This window comes from Arachis duranensis, chromosome 5 (assembly GCF_000817695.3).
Source record: "Arachis duranensis cultivar V14167 chromosome 5, aradu.V14167.gnm2.J7QH, whole genome shotgun sequence".
Taxonomy (NCBI): domain Eukaryota; kingdom Viridiplantae; phylum Streptophyta; class Magnoliopsida; order Fabales; family Fabaceae; genus Arachis; species Arachis duranensis.
In genome coordinates this window covers 89,914,132-89,927,735 of record NC_029776.3, presented here as the reverse complement: position 1 = coordinate 89,927,735, position 13,604 = coordinate 89,914,132, and the positions used below count along the sequence as shown (strand labels likewise).

Sequence of the window (13,604 nt, the reverse complement as noted above, 5' to 3'; positions counted from 1 at the left end):
AAAAAATAGTAAAAATAAAATAAAATTAATCAAAACATTAAAGACAAAATTAAATAAAATTAAACATAAAAAATATTTTTAAAAAAATCAATAAATTATAGAAATAAAAAAAATATACTTTACCCTAATTTAAAATTACAAGCTTAGAATTGATTAAGCTTCTACATAAATGTCATGTATGTCTACCTAATTATATATGCATTTAGTTGAAAGTACTAACAGATTCCATAGGATTCCTGAGTAGCTACTTGTCTTCATAGGCTGGAATGTTTGCTTGATTGCTCTCTTTTCCCTCAAAGTGTGTTTTTTGGGGGGTGAAGGGGGGAGAGATGAAATTAAAGTTTGTTGTTGGTTAATGTCAGTTATTACCAAGATATACAAAATAGCTACATATGTCCCACATAACCAAACCCTGCTTTCTAAGCCCTCATGATTCATGAAACCACTCACCCAAATTCATATATATACCAACTCACTTGCTCAATAATAACACATCAAACACTATTTATTCCCTCAAACTTTATATTATATCCATCACTTACTACTTCTACTTCAATTCTCTCTAGCTTCCATATCCAACATATCAAACACCATCCATCCTTTATTATTTATCTTGCTAGAGAAAGCTATTTGGAGAAGATCATTAGATGAGTATAGTCATGGTTTCATAATTCTACTCTATCTATATATCTGTGTTTGACTTTGTTGAGTTGATGGAGTACTTGAAGGAACTAGAAGGAAAAAGCATCCATGATTATTACGAGCACAAAATAAAGAAGGACAAGATGGTGGCTCCTCCTCCGATATGGGTTCCGGGACCAATTATAGTGGGTGCTGGTCCCTCAGGCCTAGCTGCATCCGCATGCCTTAAACAGAAAGGAATTCCAACTCTCATTCTTGAAAGAGAAGCTTGCTTAGCTTCAATGTGGCAGCTCAAGACCTACGATCGCCTTCGCCTTCATCTTCCCAAGCAGTTCTGCCAGTTACCCCTCATGCCATTCCCCAACAACTTCCCTTCTTACCCTACAAAGCAACAATTCTTGGCATACCTCAAGGCCTATGCTGAAAACTTCTCTATTAGGCCTCTTTTTCGCAGGACAGTCGTTAGCGCCAACTTCGACACGAGTTTTGGAGGGTTTTGGAGGGTTAAGACGAAGCTTAACAAGAACAATAAAGAGGAGGAGGAAGAGGAGGAGTATGGTTGCCGGTGGCTGATTGTGGCCACCGGCGAAAATGCGGAGGAAGTTGTGCCCCAAATTGAAGGGATGGGTGAGTTTGAAGGGCCAATCTTGCATACTAGCTTGTACAAGAGTGGAAGCTTGTTTTCTGGGAAGAATGTTTTGGTTGTTGGATGCGGAAATTCCGGCATGGAGGTTTGTCTTGATCTTTCCAATCATAATGCAAAGCCTTTCCTTGTTGTTAGAAACACGGTGAGTACACACTTCAAAATTCATTTCAGTTCTTCAATTAAAGTATACCTAAAATCACAAACTTGAGTTTACTCTAAAGTTTTTAATAACTTGAACGAAAAATGCTGGTCAATAATAGTAAAATTTATTTTTTTTGTCAATAGTTAATTAATAATATTTTAAAATTTAAGTTGTTGTTGAATTATTAAACTATTGATCTTAAATTTTTTTTCAACTACATCTTAGATATTATTTTCGCTTCCGCGCGTCACTGTATGATTAGTATTGTTATATTCCCTTCAAGAGAAGGTGAAGATTCTTCATAATACTAATAATATAAATATTTTTTCCATATCTAAATCTGAAGTGTGATTTGATAGTGTAATTCTGGTTCACCAATTCATATAACACACTTGTTTTTTTTGGAGACAAAACTGGAAGCTGCTGAGTGAAGACAGCATGCTGTTATATTATTTTAAACTATAGAATATATAACCGTCAAAAGAGTTTGTGTCGTTCTTCTCTCACCTCATTGGAATCTGTTTGCATGCGCAAACATTAAAGTCATCATCCCAAAATGCTTGAAAAAATAATAATGACCTTCGAGTTTGAGATCAATCTTTTTCTCTGCAAAGAACCGCTGTCAGTACAGTAGCTGCTTGCAGAAAATATCCGGAATCATGAAAACATTACTCTCATGACTCTTGTGCCTACAATTTCCTAAAAAGCTACTTAACCACCTTATTTAATATTTATTAGTATAGTGTAAATCAATAAAAATGATACTGTGAACCGTAAATGATTCAGTCAAATAACAGTTTGCAGTACCATTTTTACGTTAAGAGTTTTTTGTAAAGTAGACACTAATCAACAATGGTAACTACTTTTACATCTATTGAAATTCGATTAAACAATATTAAAGTATATTTGTTTATGTTTGTATTGATGATGCAGGTGCACATTTTACCACAACAAATGTTAGGGAAATCAACGTTTGGTTTATCCATGTGGTTGCTGAAGTGGTTCCCTATACATATTGTGGATCAGTTTTTGCTTCTAATGTCACATCTTATGCTTGGAGACACTTCCCAATTTGGACTTAATCGTCCTAAGCTTGGACCCTTAGAGCTCAAGAATTTGAATGGTAAAACACCAGTTTTGGATGTTGGCACATTAGCTCACATCAAAAGTGGCAAAATTAAGGTCACATTCTCTCCCCATTATTGTTTTTCCAATAATAATAAAAGACTTGTTCATATATTCTGTTTCCTTGTCTTAATCAACTACAATCTATATATCCTCTAATTTTTTTAGAAAGAAAAAAACATTTTTTTTCTTCTGTTGCATTTTTTCCAACAATATTACACATATTTATTTGTCCAATTCTGTATATAGGTTTGCCGGGGAATTAAACGACTAGCACAGCATTCAGTGGAGTTTGTTGATGGGAAAGTTGAGAACTTTGATGCCATCATTTTTGCAACTGGTTACAAAAGCAATGTACCCTCTTGGTTAAAGGTAGTGTGCTTCCTTTAATCATGTATATTTTCGCTCCTAACTTTGACATAGTATATATAGTCAATAACATCATATTGTTAATCAAATTAAAAATAGAAACAATTAGGGTTTAATTTGTATGAATTGTTAGGGTAAAAAAGAATAAAAACAGATATTAAATTATATAATGTCATATTAAAAAAAATTAAATATTTTAATAATGATATCTTACGTAAAAATTACATTATGAACTATTAAATAAATTAATATGTTTGACTAAACCATCTAACGATTCATAATATAATTTTCACATATTATTGAAATATCTACTTAGCCGATTAGAATTTTATATTGTGAGTGTATATAAAAGAATTAAATTCTTGTATAATTGACTAATAGTTTGGTGATGATGATTTAGGGAAGTGAAATGTTCAGTGAGAAAGATGGATTGCCAAGGAAAGCATTCCCAAATGGGTGGAAAGGAGAGAATGGATTGTATGCCGTTGGTTTCACAAAGCGTGGGTTGCTTGGAGCATCTATTGATGCAAAGAGAATTGCTGAAGATATTGAACATAGCTGGAAAGCTTGTGATGCCACGCATCATCTATTGGACTTCACTTCTCCACTTGCATCATCATGATCATGATCATGATGTGAGATACAAGCTAAGATACCCCAAAAAATAAAAAGAAAAATTCAAAAAGTTTTATTTAGGGTTAGAAGGAAAAAATGAAAAAAGAAGAAGGGATATTTGGTACATTGCTTTGTATGTACTAGCTAGCAAAATAGAATGCGCAAAAATAAGACAACTAAGGAGCTTCAGAAAAAGGAAAAATGAAAAAAAGAAAAAAATGTTTTATGCCTAATTTTTGGTTTGGTTTTGGGGGTTGAAATTAATTAATTAATTGATTAGGTGCTTGCGATCATCATCTTAGTACAGATTTGTATATCGTGTACATTATATATTTAACTAGTTGAGTTAATTAGCTAGTTAGCTAGATGGATTTTTTTGGAGAAAAAACCGGAGCTGATGCTATTTTTTTTTTTTTAAATATTAGGTTTCTTAGTTGGGATGAGTGATATGCCTATAATGAAAAATTTATTATTCCATGCGAGGTTAGTGCATAAGAGTTATTATATATTATGTAATGTATCAATCAATTAATATATATTAGTGATTATTGATCAGGGATAATTTCATACATGCTTTGTTTTATAAATATAAATATATATAGTATATAGTATTAAGTTGGAGTTGGGGGACCATGGAAAAATCTTATATTCTGATAGAAAACGTTGGAAAAAGGCATTATGAAAAAGAGAAAAATACAATACAAAAGGCATTAAAAGAAAAAGTCCATTCGACTATGAAAAGGCCCCAATTCCCATGAAGATGAAAGTGGCCCTCTGGTTATCTATACTACTTAATGCAGGTTACCTTTCTTTTTGTTTTCTGTTTTTTTTTTAATTGATATATATATATGTTTTACATGTAAAATGAGTCATACTTTAATCTTTATTTTCATTTGCCGCCAGGCCATTTCCATCTTCATCAATAACTCGGACCACATTTACTCTTGCTCAAAATTTGGCTGACTTGGATAGAAAGATGTATTTTGAAGAAATTATTATTGCATGCTTATAGAATATGTATTTAAGTAAATAATACTTTATTTATTTATTAATAAAATGATATGCTAGTATTCAATAAAGTAAGATCTATACTTATTTTTAGATTTAATTATTTTGTTAATTTTTATTATTTTATTAAATTTATAATTAAAATTTTATATTTTTTAGAACGACATTCATACTTATTCATCTTAGTATTCGTTAATTAAAAATATGATTATTTATATACGTCCAATTTTAAAAACTTAATGAATGACGAATTAAGATTGAAGACGTCACCATAAGTAATCGAGTGGTAAAAATTTAAATGGTACGTATCAAATTTTAAAAATTAAGTTCTAGTGCTATTATTATCCAAAAGAAATTGAAAAACGAATTCGGTGTGCAAAAATAATGCGTGCGTGTGCAAGTAAATTTTAAAAGGTTTTAATTGTTATGCTTGATTTTTATAATTTTATTAAATTTTTATTATTTTTAATTAGGTTGATATATTATTTTTAATTTTATAATTAAGTTATTTTTGTTTAAAAACGTATTTTTTTAAAAAATATGTGGTTAAAGATTTAATTATTAGATTCTTAATTAATTATGGGTATTTTTTAATTTACGGAGAAATATTTTATTAATTTTGACATTTTTTATACTAGCAATGACCTAATTATAAAATTAAAAGTAATGTAGAGACCAATCAAAAAAAAATATAGAGATCCAATCTAAAAAAAAAGTATAGAAATCTAAGTGCAAATTTGTTATAACTATAGAGAAATTAAACCATTTTAAAATCAAACATAAAAGATGATAACTATAATTTAAAAGTGAAATGTATCAGAACTTGAATAGAAAGTTTAGAAAAAGATGAAAGAAAGTAAAAAAAAAGAGTGGTTAGGGAAGTTTGGATTTGCAATTTGAATCTCCATTCTGTATTCAATGGATTGAATCATATAATAAGAATTTGATCCTTTTTATAGTTATCACGAAAGAGTGAGTTCTAGAAGCCTATGAAAGCTCAACATACAACTAATTCTACTAGCTTCTACAAGCTAACTTCTAACTGATTCCTAACTGACTCCTTCAAACAGAAGGCTAAAGCTGAAAGCACAAAACTAACTTTCTCTAGCTAATTCAGCAGTAGTTCAACACTCCTATCATCATCTTTACTTTCTTTTCTGCTCTTTTCTGCTTAAAAAAATCAATCTGCTTTTGAGAGGATTGATCTTAACTTCAGAATCAACTAGCTCTGCTCACCACCTGTATAGCCTTCTATTGCTGTAGGGACTTGGTCTCCACCATTCTGAGTTCTACTCACCACTTTGCATCTGCTATTGCCACTACTCTATCCTCTTAGTTGTTCTGCCTCTTTTCCATACTTTAGCTCAGCAACGCCTAGCTTGGTTCTAAAGTGTAGGAAACTCTCAGAGGATATAATCTTTGGTAGAATGTCTGCCACTTGGACTGCCCCTGGAATGTGATTTACCCTGACAGTTTTGTTATTTACATGGTCTCTTACAAAGTGTAAATTCATCTCAAAATATTTTGACTTGGAGTGAAGAATTGGATTAGTAATAACACTGCACTTAAGTTATCATAATATATCAGTGGTGCTTCTTTTAGCAAAAATTACAACTCAACCATTAAGTTCTCTATCTAGAGTAGTTCTGCTGCCAAAATAGTCATGTTCCTGTATTCTATTTCTGTACTGGACCTTGCCACTGCTATTTGCTTCCTTGAAGCCCAAAAGATCAAATTAGAACTAAGGAACACACAGTATCCACTTGTGGACTTTCGATTATCAAGATCTCCAACCCAATCTGAATCATAATAAGCAGTCACTTGTATCAAGTTGTCTTTGTTCAATTGCAAGCCATAATTTCTTGTCCCACTGAGGTACCGAAGTATCCTTTTTACCATTCTCTAATGAGTGTCCAAGGGAGCCTGAACAAATTGTGACATTTTGTTGATGCTGTAGGAGATTTCTGGTCTGGTTACTATTAGGTATTGTAGACCCCCAATTACAGATCTGTAGAGCTGAGGATCATCAAAGCTTGAACCTCCAAAGGTTGAGAACTTCACATTGGATGGCAGAGGTGTGTGGGAACTTATGTACCCATCTATATTAACTTTCTTTAATACTTTTCCAATGTACTTTTGTTGTGACAGGATCAATCCTCCAATTCTTGTTTTTGCCACTTGAACTCCTAAAAAATAGTGGAGATCACCCATGTCTTTGAGTGAAAACTTGGCATTCAGCTTCTCAATTACTTCTTTTACATGTTGTTCAGAATCACCAGTAATGATAATATCATCTACATATACAAATACAAAGGTCTTTATCCCACTTACACTTCACAAAAATACTAAAACATCCAAATTTGTTGCTTGGAAACCAATTTCAGCCAACCTATTTGCCAACTTGTGATACCATTCCCTTGGGACTTATTTCAAATCATAGAGGACCTTTGTTAATTTGCACACTAATGAAGAATCACCAATTTCATACCTTTTAGGTTGTTTCATGTATACATCTTCCACCAAATTTCCATGTCAAAATACATTATTGACATCTAGTTGTTTGATTACCCAAGACCTAGCCATGGCAATTGATAGGAGTTGATTGAGGTAGCCTTTACTACTGGACTATATGTCTCAGTAAAGTCAAAGCCAGGCCTCTGTGCATAACCTTGTGCTACCAGCCTTGCTTTGTACTTTTGTAGGGATCCATCTGAATTGTATTTGATTCTAAAGACCTATTTGCTCCCTATTGCTTCTCTGTTTTGAGAGAGAGTGACCACCTCCCAAGTTTTGTTTTTTTTATCAATGCTGCATACTCTAGTCTATTACTTCCTTCCACTGTGGTGAGTTGAGGGCTTGCTGCACACTCCTTGGTTCTACACTTGCTTGAAAAGCTCTTGGTTTGAATACACCAGCTTTGCTCCTAGATATGAGTTGTTTGAGTTACTTGCTGCATAAGGGGCTTCTAATTCAGCGAGTGACAGTACAATTTCTATATCATTGATTGGCACTGGAATCAGAGTTGCTGACACTACTATTGGTCTTTGTTAAGCTAATGCTATCCTGATTGAATTTGTCACTACTGCTATTTTTTGCTGCATTAAATCTCTAATTCTAGAATAGTTTAGGACGGTTGCTGTAGATCTTTGCTGGTCAGAGGATACTGTTCTACTTGCTTCTTCAACTCTAAGGATGCTGCTTGGAGAGACACTTGATGATTGGGATTCAGGTTAACTATTATCTTTTGCATGAATTGTTATTATAGGCTCTTAAAGTTGCTGTGTGACTTCAGTAAGTCTTGGAATTGTTGGAATGGATGAAATTGTTGGACATGGCTGAAATTGTTGGACATGAGGCTTCTGATTCATGTATATTGTTGACTTTCTTTCTTGCTTCTTGAAAGGAAAACCTATCTTCAAGAAAACATGAGGAGTTATGATGACTCTTCCTTGCTAAGTGAGGCACTTGTATCCTTTGTGAATCGTACTGTATCCAATAAAAGTGCAAGGAGAGGACCTAAAATCAAGCTTGTGTTTGTTGTAAGATTGTTGGTGAGGGAAGCACAAACATCCAAATATCTTGAGAGTTTCATAAGGGGGATTTCTTTTCCAGTAACTTCTCTGTCAGTGACTGTCCATTCAGTACAGGTGTAGGTAGTATGTTTATCAACTTTGCTGCTGTAGTAAATGCCTCACCCTAAAACTTTGTAGGAATCGAAGCTCCTGCTAGCAGGGTTAAACCCATTTCAACTATATGCCGGTGCTTTCTTTCTGCTGAGCCATTTTGTTGGTGTACACGAGGACAAGAAAACCTATATTGAACTCCTATTTCCTACAAGACCTTTGACAAACTAATATATTCAGTTGCATTGAAGTTTTGAAGCATTTTTAGTTTTGTATTCAATTGCAATTCAACCAATTGTTGGAAGTGATTAAAATTTGACTTTAGCTTAGCTTTAGACTTAATAAGATGTAACCAAGTAAATTTTGAGAACGCATTAATAAAGTTCACAAAATACCAATTTTTATTATTATCAGCTATGGGTGATGGTCCCCATATATCTGTATATACAAGTTCTAAAGGATTAGAGTACACTGTTTGTAAAGTGGGAAAAGGGAGGATCACTGGTTTGACTTTCCTATATAGCAAGTTGGGCAATTTATTTGACTACTAGCTTAAACAGAAATGTTACAAACATTTAGAACTTTTGACACAACATTTTGACTTGGATGTCCTAATCTAGCATGCCAAATTTGAAGATTGGTCTTCTTGTTCAGAGAGGTATGATAGGTTGCTGGTGTGTGCATTATAGTGAATTTGAGAAATTTATAGAGACCTTTATCAACCTTCCTTTGGAGCACAATTTTTTTGGTTTTCTGTGATTTAATGCAACACTTATCAGCATGAAATTCAAAGAAAATTCCATTATCACAGTAGAATTTATGTACACTCACCAAATTTTTTGTGATTTCAGGTACAAACAATAGTTTTCTTAGCAGAAACAATCTAGAGCTCAAGTCAGATTTAATGCACAAATTACCAACTGAATTAATTTGCATACATGTCCCATCTCCTATCACAACTTGTTCATCACTAACATATTCTTCTTTCTCTATCAGATTTTGTTTATCATGCGTCATGTGGTGTGTGGCTCCTGAGTCAGGATACCCGTTCGGGTCTTGAATGGTTGCTGGTGTGGCTAACACATTGTTGAAGTTGGCTTTGGATTGGTTGACTTGATTGTTATAGTTTCTTTCATATTGCTCCTCACTATATCTGTACCAGCAAGTCTTGACTGTGTGACCTATCTTATCACAAATTTGACATTGTGGCCTTTCATATTATAACCTTTCACTTACGAAATTCCTTCCATAATGCATTTTGCTTCTTTCATACTGTCTTCTTCCGTATCCATAGTGAGACTGTTCTTGCATTTCTCTATTCTTAGTATATTGACTTGACATTTTTCTTCTTCTACTCTGCAGATCTTGCATCATTCTGTCTTCTCTGCTCATTCCTCCTACTCTTCCACAAAAATTACCTCTAAAGTTACTTCTTGCCATTGAATTTTGAGAAAGAAATTGGCTCTGTTAATTTTGTGAATACTGTGAATGTTGAGCTACATTCGCATGCACAAAAATTTTAGATCTTCTTAATCTTGCAAGCATACTCTCATGAGCTAATAGTAGTGCTTCTAATTTTACTACACTTATCCTATGCGATCTTGCTAAGACTGAGGTCACCACATTACCATACTCTTCAGTCAAGCCGTGTAGAATCGAATTAACATGGTCATTTTTCTTCATCAACTCACCTATAGAGGCTATTGCATATATAATATTTTTTATTGACAACACAAGTAACTGATGCACCTATTTGAATAGTACTTACTTTATTCTTCAACTGCATTACCTTGACTTTAATTTGAGAAGAAAAATGATATTCTAATCTTCTCCAGATCTGATGCGTAAGTGTATAACCAACCACCCTTGTAATGAAAGGATTTGACATAGAAGCTAGCAGCCACGACTTCAGAAGAGCATATTGTCGCTTCCATTTCTAAAACTCTAGATTCATCGTACTGTCAGAGAGAAAAACTTGAGGAATATAATCTCCAGTAAGGTGATTCAGCATGTCATTTTCTTCAACTATTGATTCTTCCTGATCTTTCTATTGTAGATAATTGTTTTCATCCAATTTCATGGATATTGGAGTTGCAACAAAATTCTACACCATTGCTCTTGAGATCTGTTCTGCTGTTTGCGACAGCTATGGTACCTCAGCTCTGATACCATGAAAGGTATCAGAACTTGAATAGAAAGTTTAGAAGAAGATGAAAGAAAGAAGGAGAGAATAATGGTTAAGGAAGTTTAGATCTACAATCTGAATTTGCATTCTGTATTTAATGGATTGAACCATACAGTAAGGGTTTGCTCCCTTTTATAGTTACCACGAGAGAGTGAGTTGTAGAAGCCTATGGAAGCTCAACATACAACTAATTCTAGTAGCTTCTAGAATCTAACCTCTAACTGATTCCTAACTGACTTTTTCAAACAGAAGGCTAAAGTTGAAAGCACAAAATTAACTTTTTCTAGCTGACTCAGCAATATTTCAACACTCTTATCATCATCTCTATTTTCTTTTCTGCTTAAAAAAATCAATCTGCTTTTAAGAGGACTGATCTTAACGTTAGAATCAACTAGCTTTGCTCACCACCTGTGTAACCTTCTATTGCTGTATGGGCTTGGTCTCCACCATCTTGAGTATTAATCACCACATTCCATTTGCTACTGTCACTGCTCTGTCCTCTTAGCTGTTCCGCCTCTTTTTCATACTCTAACTCAGCAATGCCTAGCTTGGTTCTAAAGTGCAGGAAATTAAACTCTCTGATGGTATAGCCTTTGTTAGAATGTCTGTCACTTGGACTACCCTTGGAATGTGACTTACCCTGACAATTTTGCTATTTACATGATTCGTTACAAAGTGTAAATCCATCTCAAAATATTTTGATTTGGAGAGAAGAATTGGATTGGCAACTAACAGCACTGCACTCAAGTTATCACAATACATCAGTAAGACTTTTTTTAGTGAAAATTGTAATTCAACCATTAAGTTCTTTATCTAAAGTAGTTCTGCCACCAAATCAGCTATGCTCCTGTATTGGACCTTGCCGCTATTGTTTGCTTTCTTGAAGTCTAAAGATCCAAGAAACACACAGTATTCACTTGTAGACTTTTGATCATTGACACATATAGAACTGAAAGTTTGAATGAGAACACCTAAAAAACCAACTTCTCATTAGTTAATATTAGTTAATTTTTTTAAAATTTTATTTTTAGCTTATAATAATATCCAATTAAACAATCGAAATTACACAATAAAAAAACATTTAAAACCTACTAAAAAACATTCAAAAGTTGAATAAAATGCTGTCAAATTCATTTATTTAGGTTAACATCCAAAATTAAAAATTAAAATTCTCAAAATATCTAAATAAGAACATCCAAAATTTAAAATAAAAATAAAAATTCTATTAAATAGAACATTCAAAAATATTTTCTGTAAAACATCCAAAATAGATTCATAGATGAAAAAAGAGAAAAAGAAGAACAATAGAAGAAGAAGTGGAGAGAAATAGAGACATAATGATGAAGAACAAATTAAAAGAATGGAAGCAGAAGCATGAAGCAATAGCAAATGCAAAGAAGCAAAAGCAATGAAGTAACAACAACAATATTGACTTTAACAAAAAAAAAAGAATGATGATAGAACCATGTTATGGTAAGAAAGAGAAATATAGGAGATGAATAGAGGAATAAAAAAAGGACTTTGACCAGAATTAGGACAAGAAAATACTACATGTTTTTAATTGTTAGCTTATTTTAAAAAAATGTTGGTTGATGTATATGATATGAATTTGTATCAATAAATAGAGAGATTTAGATAGAAATTAGAGAGAAAATAGAATAAAAATCTCTAAAATTAAGATCAAGAGAGAAATTAAAATTTTCAGTTATATCATGTATATCCATATTATTATATTATATTTTTATTTAGTTCTCTAATTTTTTTTAAATTATATATATAGGTGAATTCTATCCAATCCTTCCTAAAATTATTAGAGGGTTACTATTTTAATTGGATATTTGCTTTTAATTTGAGTTACTACCTTAACCATAATTAAATTATATTGTAATTAAATTTTTAAAAGGGGTAAATGTATAATTTATTAAAAGATTAGAAACTGATTTTTTTATTTTTCAAATCATGTTAACGGTGGTCTAATCCTAAATTTTTCTTCCTAGTTCTCTCTCAATGTCACTCAACAACTCTTCCTCACCAGTCAGCCTGTCCTGAAGTCTCGAACGGCCGAATTCCAGAGTCCAGAAATCACGATCGTCGGCTCCTCTGATTTGTCTCGCCAGTGCATCTCCAACACTGCGCCATCGCGTCTGTGACTCCCCTGCTCTGCGTCATCGTGTCTCCTTGCTCTGATGCATCTCTCGTCGTCGCGTCCTCATCTGTCGCTGCTGTCACCCCTGGCCAGAGTTTGCTTCGCCGTACTTGGACATGTTGGTTTTCTCTCTTCTCTACGTTCTTGAAACTCCCTATCAGTTTTTTTAGTTTTTCAGTTGCCTTATAATTTGATTATAAGTAGCGAGGCAGTGCTGTTTGGGAGACACAATGAAGATGAAGGAATATGAGAGGAGCGAAAGATCGAAAGCCATTATAGAGGGTTAGGATACATCTTCTAGAAATTATTTAGAGAAAAAGCCATGTTTCAATTTTTAATACTTTAAAAAATTGTATAATTTCTCATTTTAAAAACTAATTTAATTATAAAATAATCTAAGCATGATTAACCTAATAATCAATTAAAAAGTAACACATTACACAGGATAAATTACATGATACTTTACAAAAAGTATGGTAAAATTTAATATATGGGTTAATACTCAAATTCGTCCCTAAAAGATCACGTGATCTTCATTTTCGTCCCCAAATGATTTTTTTAATCAAACTAGTTCTTGAAAGATAAAATGTAAGTCAAATTAGTCCTTCCGTCAGTTGGATGATGACGTGACATGACACGTGGCAGGTAAGTGACACGTGGCACACCACGTGGCAGGTCAGTGACACGTGTCACTTGACATGTAAAAAAGTTTTTTTATAGTCAAAATAATCCTTGAAAGTTCAGACGTAAGTCATTTTCATCTCTCAAATTTTAAAAATTAGTTAAACTAGTCCTTATATAATTTTTTTTATTTTTTTTATAATATTAAATTTAAAATATTTTTTAATACTACTTATTTTAATAGAAATATAATTGACAAACAAAATATTAGTAATTGTATCTTTTCTTCTTAAAATTTTTTTCAATAAAATTATCTCTCTCCTTTAATTCTTCTCAAAATCTCTCTTATTCTTTTCTATTCTAAAACATTTTTCTTACATACATTTTGCTGGAGTATATATATATATACTCAAAATTGAAATGTATGTATTTATTAACCTAAACAAAATTATATGCTTGAATTGGATGGGCTTGAGGTCGTA

The 13,604-nt window shown here is 32.6% G+C and overlaps 2 protein-coding genes across 2 annotated transcripts; one reads left to right on the top strand and one right to left on the bottom strand.

Annotated features, from left to right (window-relative positions):
- The first annotated feature begins 284 nt into the window (after positions 1–284).
- LOC107490266 (indole-3-pyruvate monooxygenase YUCCA2) lies at positions 285–4,114 on the top strand. The gene is made up of 4 exons (XM_016111022.3): positions 285–1,430; positions 2,364–2,612; positions 2,805–2,927; positions 3,325–4,114. Exons 1-4 carry the CDS (start codon positions 714–716, stop codon positions 3,544–3,546), a joined length of 1,311 nt encoding a protein of 436 aa, XP_015966508.1. The 5' UTR covers positions 285–713; the 3' UTR covers positions 3,547–4,114.
- Positions 4,115–6,182: 2,068 nt separating this feature from the next.
- On the bottom strand, positions 6,183–9,462 carry LOC107490186 (uncharacterized mitochondrial protein AtMg00810-like). Its single transcript, XM_016110959.1, has 4 exons — positions 9,407–9,462; positions 9,109–9,323; positions 6,552–6,841; positions 6,183–6,449 (listed from the first exon to the last, which is right to left on the bottom strand). Exons 1-4 carry the CDS (start codon positions 9,460–9,462, stop codon positions 6,183–6,185), a joined length of 828 nt encoding a protein of 275 aa, XP_015966445.1.
- Between the last annotated feature and the right edge of the window lie 4,142 nt (positions 9,463–13,604).